Source organism: Myiozetetes cayanensis, unplaced genomic scaffold (genome assembly GCF_022539395.1).
Source record: "Myiozetetes cayanensis isolate MyiCay16 unplaced genomic scaffold, myiCay2020 scf5-8, whole genome shotgun sequence".
Classification (NCBI taxonomy): domain Eukaryota; kingdom Metazoa; phylum Chordata; class Aves; order Passeriformes; family Tyrannidae; genus Myiozetetes; species Myiozetetes cayanensis.
The window spans coordinates 2,006,906-2,022,631 of NW_026087742.1; the positions used below are offsets into that span (position 1 = coordinate 2,006,906).

The 15,726-nt window shown below is 43.8% G+C and overlaps 1 protein-coding gene across 1 annotated transcript in view; it reads right to left on the reverse strand.

Moving 5' to 3' along the window:
* PGM2L1 (phosphoglucomutase 2 like 1) overlaps positions 1-15,726 on the reverse strand; it is a 26,474-nt gene continuing 10,748 nt past the window's right edge. The window contains exons 3-14 of the mRNA XM_050333469.1: positions 14,305-14,411; positions 13,072-13,156; positions 12,356-12,439; positions 11,337-11,530; positions 10,537-10,726; positions 10,237-10,334; positions 9,252-9,432; positions 7,702-7,795; positions 6,961-7,090; positions 5,534-5,723; positions 5,086-5,219; positions 1-4,037 (exon numbers count right to left, since the gene is read on the reverse strand). Coding sequence (XP_050189426.1) covers positions 3,935-4,037; positions 5,086-5,219; positions 5,534-5,723; positions 6,961-7,090; positions 7,702-7,795; positions 9,252-9,432; positions 10,237-10,334; positions 10,537-10,726; positions 11,337-11,530; positions 12,356-12,439; positions 13,072-13,156; positions 14,305-14,411 — 1,590 coding nt within the window. The 3' untranslated portion in view covers positions 1-3,934. The remainder of the gene's footprint in view (positions 4,038-5,085; positions 5,220-5,533; positions 5,724-6,960; positions 7,091-7,701; positions 7,796-9,251; positions 9,433-10,236; positions 10,335-10,536; positions 10,727-11,336; positions 11,531-12,355; positions 12,440-13,071; positions 13,157-14,304; positions 14,412-15,726) is intronic.

Consider the following 15,726-nt stretch of genomic DNA (forward strand, 5'->3'; position numbering starts at 1 on the left):
TTGCAACTACAAAGGGAATATTTTATTATTTATAACACTTCATTCAGCTAAATCCACATAGCAATACACAGAAAACTCTTCAGAAAAAAAGTGCAAATTCTCACTCTGTGTTTTGTAATATTGTCCAAGCTTTACAGAACAGACACTGGCTTAACAGGAACACAGATCCAAGATTCCAGGCAAGGGAAACAATTCAACTTCAGATACTTCAGTCACCTTGAACAGAGCTACTCTTGAGCAGGGAGGGTGGCAAATGTTCTGGGAGTCAAGCTGGGCTGGAACCACCCAGGTGTCACCATGCAGAGATCCCCCTCTCAGCCAGGGAGAGGAGAGGACAAAGGGTGGGGGGAAAGACAAAATAAAGTGGTAACAACACTAGTTTTGAAGTTAAAGGGAACATCCAAGTGCTTCCTAAAGCAGCACACACATTCCATTCTGCCTCGCTCCACCTTGTGGCTTCTCCATCAGCGCTCCCAGAATTCCACACAAACACACTTTTAACAGGAGCTGAAATCCCTAATCCCTCAGGAGCCTGGCAGAGGGGACACTCCAAGTGCTAGCTGGGCACAGATAAACCAGGGAACGACACCAGGAATGTCAACATGCAGGTAAAACCACCGATCTGGGACAGCAACAGCTCAGGATCAGGCAGGGCAGGGCAGGGAGCCCCAGGCAGAGCGTGGGCAGCTCACCTCCACCTCAGACATGGAGGGTTTCACTTCTCCTACCCTGTGCACAGCACAAGTGCATGTCCCCTCTTTTAGAAGGAAGAGCTGGGTATTTAAGTGAGGGACATCAGTAGCTCCTCAGGCCGCATCCCAGTTCTCCCAAGGGAACCCCGGCTCCTCTGAGTCACATCCTGCTGGGAACACAAGGGAAGCAGACCTGGCTCAGCACCCCAACACCAGGTGGGGGCTACTCTGGGCCACAGCCAGCCTGGTGCTGGAGGTTTCCAGCCCATCTTTCCCTGTTAAACACATTCCCTCCCTCTCTCCCATGCCAGAGTTTGTGATTCCCTCACATCCTGCCAGGAATCCTCCTTTAGAGATGCAGGAGAGACACAGGCAGCCCTTGGAACTATTTAAGCCACACAGACTGGGTGCTGTTTCACAACTAGAATAAGAAATCCAGCTACAAGCTGTGCCTCACTGACACTGAGCCTTGCCTGGCAAGTCCCCTGAACTTGGAAAGCTCCTGTCCCAGACCCAGGGAAACAGCTTTGCCACAGGGATTCAACCTGTCACATCAGAGGGGAAGAGACAAAACCAAGCCCTCTGGGTTTTATCAAACACTAAACCCAACTCACTGGCCCTGTGACTGTGCTTTAAGTCAGGGTCCAACCTCTCAAAAGGTGTATTTTGCCTGGAAGCACCTCGTGAACAACACCCAGGGTGTCCTTTTGATCTGTGACCTGCTCCCTACTCAGGTCAGAAAGGCCTTTGTTCTTATCCTAGAAGTAGGAAAAAAATAAAAAACCCAGCTGAACAACTGAAAGAAGGTTGTGCAGGAGCCAGATGAACCCTACCACGGTGCATAACAAAGTTACAGAGCAGGGAAACAGGAGAATTCCAGTCCTTCACAGTAACAGAGATAAGGGATGCGAGATCAGAAGGAGATAAAGGAGTTCCACAAATGGAACAGTATAAATATATCCAACAGTTCCAAAACAGCAGGAGAACAACAGTAGCAGCAGTTTCAAAAGAGCAAATAGTTATTCTACCCTTAGAAGTACATTCAACACGTTGTGCCTGTCGCTGTTCACCCCAAAAGCATCACTAACAGCTACGACTCACTGCCAGACCCACCCACGGGGAAAAACCCCAGGTACACAACACCCACATCTGGGTTTTTTTTCGTTTAATGAAAGATACTTAGACTATGAACAGTTATACCAACTTCTATGCTTATTCAGAAACCCAGATTTTCCTCATTTGTAACACTTGGCTACCGAGCCAAAGCGGATCCCTGGGAAGTGGCAGATTCCTGCTCTTTGTAGGAGCACAAAGATCACTCACAAGACAGAACTGCTACAATAACACACGGCACACACACACACACACAATGCTTTTTACAGCCTGTGTTCAGAGTTATGTCCCAAGTCAACTTTGCACCACCAGGAGAAAACAAATCCTCAATGCTTCAGGGTTTAATCTGCTGCCAAAGGCAGGAATGGCAAGAGCTCCTTCAAACTTGGTGCAGATCTGCACCTTTTTTTTTGGGGAAAATTGAAGGCAAAGCAGCATCAGAAATGCCTTCACACCTTCCAGACCTACCTAGAATTATACAGCAACATAAGCAAACTCTGATTTAACTTTTCCCCCCCCATCAATCAAATGTACAATTAAAAAAACAAACAAAAAAAGAAAAAGGCAGGTTTTTGGCATTAGATACACTTCACTCAACGGCAGAACAATTTGGAGATACTTTCTCTTAAAACAAAAACAAACAGGAATAAATAAATAGTGACAGGTCAGGATTTGTGCAACACAGACCTTCTGTGGCACATGTACATTCATATACACCAAAATACCTTCTCCACGGACATAGTGCAGGAAAAACCCCAAACCGAGGGGCTCTTTAAAGCCATGGAGAGGCAACACACACAGCCCCACCCTGTGCCATCCAGCTGGAAGGGTAAAAATCAGATGGAGGACAAATCTGGGGAGTTAACAAGAGTGGCAAACAACAGCTCGGACTGAAGTGCATTTTGGGTTCTTCTCACATCAACTTTTAACAACTCAGTGCTGGGTTTTACCTGGTTTTTTTTATTTATTTTCTGTCAGTGATAACAGGGAGAGAGGCCCAGAACCAGCTCTCCTGTGCCAAAGTGTGGCTTTGATCTTCTGAAATACCACAACCTCTGCAGGAGAACTTGTGCAATGGCCTATTTTTTTTTTTGAAATGTGATTAGAAAGTGATTAGTGTATCACTTTCTACTCAGAAAACAGATAATGAGAAGCTGTCAAATATTTGCCCTGAAAGATAAAGAATAATAGTATTTACAAAAGTGCTACTCAAATAGAAATTAGCTGACAAGACATGGCAAAAAAAAATCATGACTCAGTAACTGTGTCAGTGTCTCACCTCCACTTTTTTAAACAATATAAATAAATGCAGGTCAGAAGAACCCAAAGAGTCACTGACTGGCACAGAAAAACTACAACAAAAAAAACCTTAAGACCCTTGAGGAAGGTGGGACAAAAAAAGAGCTACAAAGCCTATGACAGTCAGAATGGGCAATTTAACCAAGTAATGACCAATTCCTTCTCCTCTGGAAGCCTTGGAAAGGCACTACACAATTCCAACCCCAAAGCAGAACTGCAGGTGTTGCCACCATTGCTTCACTGCCAAGTTTTTTTTTGAAAGACAGACACAGGAAATGCACCAAGAACACCTTCACCAACAGGAGAATTAAGCAGCTGAAAAATGTCAACAATCGGCCTAAACAAGAACTGCTGAGCTCTACTTCCACGGTTTTGGAAGCACAGACCCATTTTCTGAGGGTCACACAGAGCTGAGAGAAAGAAGCAGGATTTTTGTCAGTCTGGAGCGATCATCCCTACCTGACTTTCAAAGCTTTTCACACAAAGAAAAAATGTATTTTAAGTACCTGGAGCGAGTTTAAGACAAGATCCCGTGGCTAAGATCACCTGCCTTAAACATATCAGGGCAGTTCACTTGCACTGATGGGGGTTAATTAACCTTTTGGTCAAAAGGATGGAAAATTCTAACAATTAATTCCGCTCTTTTCTCCGATTTGCTCTCCCCCTTTTTTTTTTTCTAGCCCGGACTTTGGTGAAGAGCCTGACAAAAGAACGCTGCTTCTTCAGGGAACAAAAATGCAGCTGTTTAACACACAGACACACACACACAGACATTTGGAACTGATCCTGTTCTTGGGCCCTTTGTTCCCCCTGGAGGCTCCTGGGAAGGTCTAAGCCGAGCGCCAGGTCAGCCCGTTCTTGTCCGGCTCGAGGAAGTTGTCGATCAGAGCCCCGATCAGCTTCTGGAGTTCTTCTTCCAGCACGCTCCTGTCACTGGGGGAAAAAGGAACGACAAGGCCACCACGTCAGAGCTTTGGGAAACACACCAAGAAGCCGTTTAAAAATAAATAAGTAATCGGCAAAACCTGATGGGGGATGGATTTGGTCTGCGCTGGGTTTTTTTTTTTTATACCAGTATAAACAGGTAGAGACTCCAACTGGCTCCTCTCTGAGAGGGATTATCATGGAATCAGACTGATTTGGACTGGACAGGACATTTAAAAGATGGTGCTCAGAGCCCTCTAGTGGCCCTTATTTTTCCTCTTTAATTCGTTTTAATGAACACAGCAATAATAAGGTGGAGAAGTCCTCTTCACCATCTACCCCTCACGATCCACTGGCCACCTAAACCTGACCAAATATTCAGTGAGAAAAATGTGCTCACCCTGAATTCCCGCCAATAAGTCAAAATAAATCCCAAACTAAGCCTCCTTTGTGTTGTTTTCAATTTTCTGCCCCACAGAAGTGTTGGGATACCAGTCTAAAAATGAGGAATCGTGTAACTCATGTTGGGGATCCAATCCAAAAGCTTCTCCCCACTATCTGGACTGAACCTCAGCTCCTCATTCTCACTCCTGATTTCAGTGGTATAAACATACCCTGGATGTTTTTCCCCCACCCTCCTTTTATACTGGAAGCAGCTCAGTCTAGGTGACTGTCAAAGGGGATTGATCTCCAGTTATTAATCCAGCAGCTCCACCAAAAGAAATGGGAAACCACTTGGCTTTAAGAACATCTGCCAGCAACAGCATAACTTAAGAAAAAGACTGGACATGGCACTCATGGGTGAGAAGGTCACAGGTTGGATTCACTCCCAGAGGTCTTTTCCAACCCTAAATTATTCTGTGATTCTGTAACTTCATCACTTTTTAATTCTAAGCAAACAAGGAACTGGATTAACTGAAGCCTGCTGCAGCAGATGCTGAAAATTCAGGTTTCTTTCTTCTTATCCACTACAGTGAAAATCCCTCGTGAGCAGGAATGTGCATCACCCTGGCCAGGTTAGGAGGCTGGAATTCAGCTGAGGCTTGGTTTTGCTGACCTCTGCTCGGGCAGGGCACACATCTCAGCGTAGTATTTGATCTTGGGCTCCGTCCCACTGGTCCGAAGGGTGGCAACACAACCGTTCTGGAAGGTGAAGGTGATCATCTGGCTGCTTTTGCTCACCGGCAGCACCTACAGAAACAACAAGAAGCTTCTTCACTCCCACTGGAACCCCAACATCTGAAAGCCTGCTGGGCAGCTTAAGAGCTGCAGGAGCATCAGGCTCAATTAATTAACCAAGTTCCTTCATTGCTGTATCACAACAGTCAACACATTTCACCTTCAAGCTGTTTTCTCCCCCACTGAGTGATGTTAAGCAGTCTGATGACGGAATCATTCTGCTATCCTAGTTGACACGGGGCATCCCTGCCTCGTTCACGCTGCTATTTACCCTTGAGTTCCCTCAAAACCAGACCCTGCTGGGCAAAAATCACTCTGCAACTCACCGATTTCTTGTTCAGCTGGCTGCTGTCATAGCCAGTGGTGACATCTCTGACATGTAACACGTTGTAAACCCCGCAACACTTGGGATAGGACTGAGGGCCGTCGAAGTTCCGAAGCCTCTCAAATATCCTTTTGATCGTAGGAGGGTCGTAGCACAAGAAATAGGAAGTCTTGGATATGTGATATCCGTACCTGCAAGCAGATCAACACTTTCAGCTAGGAGATGCAGAAGTTTTTTGGCACATTTGGTATCTAAAGGAAGACCCTGGCTGGAAAAGCAGCAACAGAAAAAGAATTGAGTTCACAGAGCTGTGGAAATAGGTATTTATAGGCAAACATTTGGACTCTGAAGCAGATTTTGCTGCATTACTCAGATCATCTTGAGCTATTTTTAAATTCATGCAAAGTTTTCAGCCCCCAAAGAAGCAAAAGCCAACCATTTGGGTAAGTGCAGCCTTGGTGGCCCTTGAAAAATGGATTGTCCAGTGTCACTCCCCCACCCCATAACTGACTGCCAGAGCCAGGTGGCAGCCACAACAAGGAAGGTGGCTGATTATTCCACCCAAGTTAAAACTACCATCCCAAATCAGACCTCATGCTCACTAGCAACAACCACCATACGTGCACACTGAAATTTAAGTTGTTCTCCACCATATTTCACCCACTGTTACTTCTACAGAGACCTTTCTCTGCAGCTTAAAAATGAGGTGTGACTGGTAGATAAATCCTGCTGTTATCCCTGTCATTTTGATCCACCTGTGCAGAGCTGTTCTGGATACAGTTTGCACAGGACAGAGCAAAATCCTGAGTACCACGGAGAGATAAAAGGTGATTATCCTTCGTGCTTCCTCATTCCAGGTTTCCAAAGGCCTCAGTGTCTTCCTGCTGGGCTGGCAGGAAAGGGAATGACATCCATAATGTCGGTCTGTGCTGTCAGTTCTGTTGAAGCCCAGGAATTTCTGCTGATGTTCTGGGCTCATCTCAGTGCATGGCTTAATTCTGACACACAGGATCCTTGTTTTATTGCTGGGACACCTTCCACCAGCCCAGGTTGCTCCAACCCAGCCTTGGACACTTCCAGGGATCCAGGGGCAGTCACAGCTTCTCTGGGCAACCTGTGCCAGGGCCTCATCACCCTCACAGGGGAGGATTCCTTCCCAATATCCCATCTAACCCTGCCCTCTGGCAGTGGGAAGCCATTCCCCCTTGTCCTGTCTCTCCATCCCTCATCCAAAGTCCCTCTCCAGCTCTCCTGGAGCCCCTTTAGGTACAGTGGGATCTGCACTAGCAGTGGACTGTAATCCATAATACATCAAAAAAACCAACTTACAATCAGAAAACATCCAGAGGACACGTTAAAAATATTTAGTAGATTATTCCCAGCTCTAAAATAGTTAAGTGGAACATACTAATGAAGAATACAACTCACATTTCATATATCTCAACGAGTTTCTGTGCCAATGTGAGGTTCTGGCTCTCCAGGTACGTTGCCATTTCAGCAATGACCACAGCAGCACTTACACCATCTTTATCCAGCACTGATGTGCCACACATAAAGCCTGGAAATTAAAAAAAAAAAATTGATAGATTATCACACTGATTTCCTTGATTAGGTTTTAACCTTTTATCCTGTAAAAGAAAATTGGCCAGTACACATAAGTTGGTTTATTACTGCATATGCAGGGGAAATCTAATTAACTTGGGGGGTTACAGGGCTGCAAAGATCCCTGCTGTAGTCAATTAATTCCAGATTGATAACATCTGCTCCCTGGGGAGTTCTGTCACAGTGCAGTGCTAGACAAATACACACTTGTGCTAACCAGGCATACTCAGATTTAAGATGTGCTGGGCTCTCCTGATTCTGTTTTAATTCTACTTTATACAGATTAAGAAGATATATTATATTTATACCATTTTGGTGATGGCCTTACCTCATCCACAAGCTGTTTTTATCCAAAGCACAACACCAGAATCAGAGGGTCACATGTAAGGAATTGACTAAAATAGTTGGCAATTTGGTTTGAGGAGAGCAAAACATCAATACCAGCAACTACAAGGACAAAACTAAAGTACTTTTGGGGTGATTTGTTTCATAACTAAGATCAGTCCTTTCCAATCACATTTTCCCCCCCACACAGTTCTCAACACTTTACAGGGATATAAAGCCTACCAATAGACTCTTCAAATGCAAAGAGAACTTCTTTCCCATTATCCAGGAGGTTTTTTACTCTGCTTCCAATCCATTTGAAACCAGGCAGTGTTTCCTAAAACAGGAAAAAAACAATAGTGCTTAAAAAAACCCAACAAACCTACAAGCCATTTTCAATTCTGTTTTAAGTCAAGGAAGGTGAAGCCACTAGTCCTTCACTTCAGATTCAAAAAGCACTCAAAAGGGGGAAAGATATTGTGAATTTTAGGGTCAATGGGAAAGTCTGCTGCAGAGTCAAAACACTGAAGATAAAAGACATTTTTATGATTTTCTTGAAATAATTTCCCTAGATTTAAATCTAATTAACTGACAAAAAAAATAGAGACAGCAAAGAAACAGCAGACAGGTAATCACTTCTGTTTAGATTATGAATTTAAGGTAAAGAGCTGCTGGATAGCATTTTCCCAGGGCATACTCCACTGGGACATGAGCATCACATCAAGGAGTAAATGTTGTCTGAGGGACTGTGGTTCCCTGAGGTCAGATCTTCTGTGGTGCTTATCAGATGAGACAAAGTTATTCACAGGGAAAAACTGCAGGAATATATAAGCAACAATTTTAGGTGATGGGAAGGAAAAGCACTGCCTTTTTTTTTTTTTGGTAAATCATTCAAAAGCAGTCAAAAGCTTTGACACAGCCTTGGAGGGAAGGAAAGTATAAAGGGGAAGTTTTTACAGGAGACCAAGGGGAAATCCACTACAAGGAGAGGATATTCAACCTGATTAAGCTTTTCTGGCCAGTCACTCAAAATGGTTTTCAGAGTTGCTTTCAATCTTAAATTCCTCATTGCTTGCCAAAATATTCGTTCCTATTGCACGAGGCTCTAAATGAGACACGGATTAAACAAGACCTGGACCTTTGTATGTTTGTGCTAAGCTTTAAGGCACTTGCTCCTCTTCTGGCAGAGATCCAACAGCCTCAGAAATCAGACTTAATCCTTGAATGCAGGAACTAAAATAACTGTCAGCCTGTGGGGTACCCATTTTCTTTTTCAGCAAGCTCTTAATGAAGCTACATTAAAGATCTGAGCGTAGGAGTTCCTGTGCCTGTCACAACTTGAAGTAAACCCCAATTTAAAAACCTACTGGGGCCTGAAGGAACGTTGTGTGACCTCAAAACGCTTATTAGAAATCCATCAGCATTTTGTAGTGAACACAGCAGACTGCACAAGCTTTCATCCTCACACAGAAGAATTTCTCTCTAGGAAGATAACCATGGCAAAGGCATTTATTTATCTGTAATTCAGGTGTTAATCTGTGCTGCCTGCTAATGCAGCTTTGCTTAAGTTGATCTCACAGACTGTAATTGCTGTGACACGCACTGAGGATGCTGCAGGGGATGAAGTCAGCCTTGTCTGGGTAAAAACACCCTCTGCAGGTTGAAATGCACCAAAATTCCAGGCAATAATATTGGAAGTCATTTACTTTTCATGTCATGAAACCACAGGTTTCAGACAGGGAACATGGCACTCGGACCTCGCTCTGCTGAGACATCACAAAACCCAGGCTTACCTCGAAGTGAAATCCCTCTTTCTGAGCAATTGCTCTCAGGATTTTCGACGAGACTGTGGTGGCCAACATGTAAACATCCCTCACATCAGCACCCTGGGGGCAGTTCTCCTTCCAGCGGGAAAACATCCACCACCCGAACAGCGCCGCCAGCTCGTTGCCAGTGAACACCTTCCAGCAGCCACTGCAGAGAGCAGGGAAAGGACACAAGAGCTCTCCCAGCTTTCCCAGGAGCATCCAACTCAGGGGGAGAGGCTTTCTGCAGTCACTGGGACAACAGGGATTCTGAGCACACCACCAACAAGCTGCTCTAGACAAAGCCACCGGACCAACAGGACTCCACCACTCGTCACATCCCGAGGATTTACAAGCCCAGAGGATTCCGTGAGCAAAAGACACCACGGAGTATCCTCCCTGTGAGCCTTCACACACAGCTCAGCTCTTCTGGATTTATCCCCCGAGCAGCAGAGCAGTCTAGAACTGCCTCACAGGGAGCAGTCTATGCCACTGATACACTGCAGTCAGGCAATGCCTGCACAACTCTTTTTACTTACACAACGGGCAGAACTGGGGCCTGTTCGTGGAAGAAAAATAATTTCTATTCAATATGGACAAGCAGGGAAAACAAAAACAAAACACCACAAAACAAAACAAAAAAAAACCCAAACAAAAAAAACACACACCCCAACAAAAAGCCCACAACACTCAGCTGTGCCAAGGCAGGTTTGCCCAATATAAATAATAAAAAAAAAAACCCCAACAAATAGTAACAACAAGGTTTTACTGCTTTTAGTAACCACTCAGTTTTCAGTTGAGCTTTATCTGGCCATTTACAGCAGTAAGGATTTAATCTAATCTTTGAGTTATTAACTGATTTCACTCAAGATACAGTTGGAGCTACGCCAAAAGATGGAACTAGGAGGAAAAACACCCGAATAGGTAAGCCACCAAGGAAAGAAAGATAAAATAAAAAGGTCCCATCACTTACTTTTCCTGATGTTCTGCCACTGCCAGTCTATCTGCATCTGGATCAGTGGCCACTACTACTTTAGCATTTTCTTTCTCTGCAAGCCTCAGGGACAATTCCTGATGGGAGAATGCAGAAATATAAAATAAGAGCACATAATCCACAGCCTTCCTGCTTACACCTAACACAAGGAAAGAGATCCCACAATGGATTTCCCACTGCATCAACACAGCTGAAACCCAGGCTCTCCCAGTCCCCTTTCCCATTTTGTTTTTTTCCTCCCCACCCAGAGAAATCTGATGAAGTAAAACCAAAAGGTACCAGCACAGATTCTCCCTCTTCAGGATTGGGGCATTTGACAGTGGAGAAGTCTGGGTCTGGATCTTTTTGCTCGGGTACTGGGATGGGGGGCTGGAAGCCAAAGGCTTTGAAAGCCAACTGCACGTAGTCGTGTCCCACTCCGTGGAAAGAGGTGTGAACAAACTTCAAACTCGTCTGCACATTCAGCTCCCTGAGGAGGAAAACAACAACGTTTCTCTAAGTTTTTGGTCTGTTTTCACAGGGGCAGCAGAAGAAAATGCAATCCCACTGTGTACTATACTCTGCTGCTTTCTGCATTAATTTCAAAAGGTGGAAGGAGTGCAAAGTGCTTATTTGGGCTTGCACTAGAAATTGCTGGCTTAAAGCTCCTCCTGGAAAATGAAGCATTTACCTTCTGCTGAATTGGATGAAAGTCTCCCAAGAACGAACTGCTGATTTCTACCTCAAACTCAAGCTCCTCCACCACCTTAAAGATGTTACTCTGCTTCTACTCAGCCTATATGTCATTTGTCCTCCTCCTTTTAGTCTTCTTTTCTGCCTCACCCAAACTTGAATTTCCTCACCTACACCACACCTGTACTCTGAATTTCTGCATTTTACTCAGGACTCTTTGAGCATATAACTTTGCATGAAACAGTTTTAGCTTTATCTTCAGCAAAACAGTTTAATCCTAAGGATGGTGATTTTACTAAATTCACTGACACAGAAGACACTGAAGTCTGCCTGCAATCACTTTTTCCACATACAGCCCAAAGCTTCCTTCAGAACATGATTTAAGCACATTTTGCTTCATACAGTACCTATGGTAACAGATCTTTTTCAGGTCCTCCATGTAGCAGTCACAGATTTTCTTCAGAGGATCCTGCCTAAGGGGACTGGTGTCCACTAGATTTTCATTCCAAGAGCCATTCCATGGTTCAACACACTCTTCTATACATTTTATGATTTCCTTGTCATGAGGAGCAGTGATCTGTGCTCCATTTTCCCAGTAAACCTGATGGAAGTTGAAGGACAACAAGATAGTTTATTTACAAAATGTTATTAACTTGATAAATTCCTTGAATTGCAGGACTTCACATACTTTCTGCTTTTTCAAGTGACATAGAAAATTCACCATCTGACTGGCTTGATTCTGAAAAGCCACTTGGAAACTCTCAAAATGAACTTTTGAGTTCATTATTTCAGTTACATAATGGTAAAACCACCCACCAAAACCACCTGTTTAAAAAAAAAAAAAAAACACAAAGCTGGAATTTAACTATTATGACTGAAATATCAGGGTGTGAGAAACCAGAGCTGGGCATTTACACTTGAGATGGTTGTACAAACTGTAACAGATAGAAAAATGTCACCTTCTCCATGGTCTGGCATTCCTTTGGAAAAAGAAACACAACTTGTTTTTGAACCCAGAGCAGGAGAGATAAGCAGAGTGCCAAGGAATGTGTTTTTCCATGGCTGAACAACTGTAATCTTTGAGCTGGGAACACCGTCAAACCCTGGGCTATAAAAAAAGGTCTTTGTTGAAGAATTATTTAGATGCCAGTTTTCCCACACTTGGCTGAGCTCACAGTGCAGACTTTCTGCTCAGAGAATCTGCCTCTGTTTCCTTGTCACTTTGTCACATTTGGTTCAAATTGCCCAGAACCTGCTGAATTGACAGAGGAAAATTGTGAAAGATCAAACAGTTCTGGGAAAAAAGACTTGGAAAACCCCACAATATCCTGACCAGAGGGCTGTATCCCAGACACACACACATAGAAGCTTCTTGAGAAATAATTCATCCTCTAATGTGATACTACTGGAACTTGACCAGCTTTACCTTGTACCCATTGTCCTCCTTCCTGTTGTGGGATGCTGTGATCATCACTCCAGCCACAGCCCCGAGCTGCTGCACGGCGTAGGGCTACAAAGGAAACCCAAAAAAAAAATGTCCATTTACCCAAGAGTTCTGCCACACATCACATTAGCAAAGTCATGCAACAGGATGCTACAGAAGTGGTTTTCTGTGTTGCATCAGCTTCTCTGAAAAATGTATGAGTGAACATCCATCATTCTGCCTCCTGTAGCCAGTAAGAAAAAAAAGTTTGTCCCATTCTGCTGCGTAAAAACATAATTTTTATCAATTACACAAATGCAACAGTTAACTGGCCAACTGAAATCTATACTCAGATTACATGAGCACTTCAGAGAAACAAGCAGGCTGAAGCAGAAGGAAGGAATTCACCAGAAGGCTTGAAAAACAAATTAAAGGTATTTCAGTCCTCCCCTCAAAACAAGATCCACACCTTGTGGAACAGAAGCAAGGATTTTAAAACCCTGCAAGGAAAAGCTGCTGTGACCAGAAGAGAAAGCTCTGTTTCTGAGATATTAAAAGCAGAGGCACAGAAGGATTCAGTGATATTTTTGCAGCCTCCTCGAAGGGCCAAGTACACTGAGCAGCCTCTGTTTTTCTGTTTAAACAACAATTCACGAGGAAAATCGCTGGTTCACGGTTTTTTTTTAGCAAACTCAAACATGGAAGAGAAGGTGACTCACCACAAAGGGTGTGGGGACATAGGTAGAGAAGAAGTACACAGGGACATCTTTGGCCAGCAGCACTGCTGCAGTGAGCTTGGCAAGCCTAACAACGGGAAAACCAAAACATTCAGTCAATCCAACTCCCCACACAGCGATCCAGTAACGCTGATGGCATTCCTGTCACCTCCAGACAACTGTTTCTCCAATCCCTCCGTTGCTTTTTTTGGGCTTAATTTTCAGTCCATCACCCAGATGAACCAGTGATACCAAACACAGAGATACAGAACCTACTGGAGGGACACCCGTCCTTCGCTTCCCAGGAAGTCTGAAGGGCCAGGTGTCTGCAACAGCAGGTTTGGGAAAGGATTCTGCATCCCACACAGATGAGTTTAAACCCCTTTATCCCAAAGCCTGGTGGATGATGGGCCACGCACATCAAAGGCCCAAGGGAAAGGAGAAACTCTTGGAAGACAGCCACAAGACTCTGTGCTCTGTCACACCAAGAACTTCCACATCCCTAAAATATTCAGTGCTGGCAAAGATAATATTAAAAAAAAAAAGAGAAACAACTTTGTTAATTATTGCAGTTAATTGCTGTAGCTAACTACTCGTTACCTAAATGCTAATTAGCTGGCTAATTAGGTTGGGTTGTTGTAAGGAATGCCATTACCACGTGTTTTTTGCTCCTGGAGTGACAAGGGATTAAGATTCCTCATGGAATTCACGAAGTTCTCTGCCCTTTTGTTACAAAGGGCACAATTTGGCATCACTGACATTTAATTTTTAAGCATTCCAGGTCAAATATTCCCCAAGGGAAAATACACCAGGTTACAGGAGGCTGCAGGTGGAATTTTTCTCCCCCAGACAAGCTTAAATCAGGTGCAAAATACAACAGGATGACAGTGTTAGAAGCACATTAACACTTCAGAGATTTCAAGCTAAAATGTTAATATTCTGAATTTACCTTCATATTCAAATTTTTCTCCAGGCATATCAACTTCTCAACATCTGCCTCACGTTCTTGTGCACTTAAACCTGTAAATTCTTTGGAGTGACCAGCCTGACACTCCACATTTCTGGTCAGCTGGTACCATAAAAGAATTTATTTCCAGCCTCTCTTCACTACTATTTAAATGGACTAAAGGAGGGGGAAGAGAGTGCCCAGTTCATCACAGAAAATGCTGACAGAACAGAAAGCATTCAAAGCCACAATTTCATTTCTAGTCTTGCAAATGTAATCAATACTCATACTTCTTACTGCTGCAGTTGCTGGTGACCTGACCTCGTGTGTCATATCCAACAACAAAGCCTCTCTGCTTAAAGTCTGAAAAATTCCTCTCAAGATACTTGTAGATCCCCTGGAAAGAGAAAACAAACAAACAAACAAGGGAAAAATAAGAATTAGCACACAAACATTAAAAATGATCTTTCACAGAGGATGGATAAGGTCAGCAGGCAAAAGACAGCTCAAAAACCTCAATAATGGTGTTCACAAAAGCAGCAGAGTGATTTTTTTTTTCCCCAGTGTTCACTGAAAGAAAGCAACTAGAGAAATAATTTCTTACAGCTGTGAGAAATAAAAGTGGTACAACAATAAATCCTCAGGCAGCAGACACTTGTTTTCAATTCATACTGTGCTTTTACTTATTCAAGTTATCTTCTCAATTGACCAAAAAAAAAAAAAATCCATTTTCTGGGAGTCCATCCACTCCGCCAATACAAGGTTTGTGCCAGTCAAGTTTTCATCCTTGAGCTCACAGCACAAGCCAGACACCTTTTCAACACCATTTCTCAAGTGTTAGTCCTAAAATTTGCCTTAAAATCATGGAATGGTTTGCACTGGAAGGGACTTTTAAAAGATCTTGTGCTGCAGTTTCACCTCCCCCTGTGGCCTTCACATCCATTCACCTCCCAGTCAGAGTCCCTCTGGAGACCCATCACGGAAACAACCCAGGGCAGATCAGCAGTTTCAGATAAAAAGATGGAAGCACTATTGTTAATGGAAGTTTCCAGAGTTCCCTACAGTCAGACAACAGCACTGGGAACTTAACCCTAAAAATGCTGCCTTCCACAGGGTACAAGTTGGGCTACGGCACAATCACCATCACAAGTCACACAGAGGAACGGGGAAAACGTGTTCAAGTTTGAGTTGAATACACTGAATAACATCCAGAGAAATGAACAGCACATTTCTTATCAACAGATCCCTTCTTTAGGCTCCCAGTACCTGGATGCCAGAGCACACTGCGGGGTTTTGCCTGAACTAGCCCCTCAAACATCAAGAACTGCATAAAAAGGTAAATGCCAGTGAGAGGAAGTGAGTGTAGAGTCTCTCCACTGTCTGAACCCTCCACTTGAGTTCACACCATCCTCCCCTTTCCCTGAGGGCACTGAGGAACTCCAGCACCTCTGGGGTAAGTCCTCTCTTGAATAAGTTTCTCAACTTAAAGAATTTCTGTTTCCTTTTAACAGTGACCCTTGCTATTAAGTTCCTAATACTTCTAAATGAGAACCATGAGGATCTTGTGGTGATAATGACTTGCTAGCAAGTGTCAGCACACAAATGTGTAAACCCCTCTCAGATCCAAGCCAAAATGCACTGAACTATCACAATTCCCCATCCCACTGCACAGCTCAGGTGATTTCCAGATATCAAATCCATGGAGAACAGCA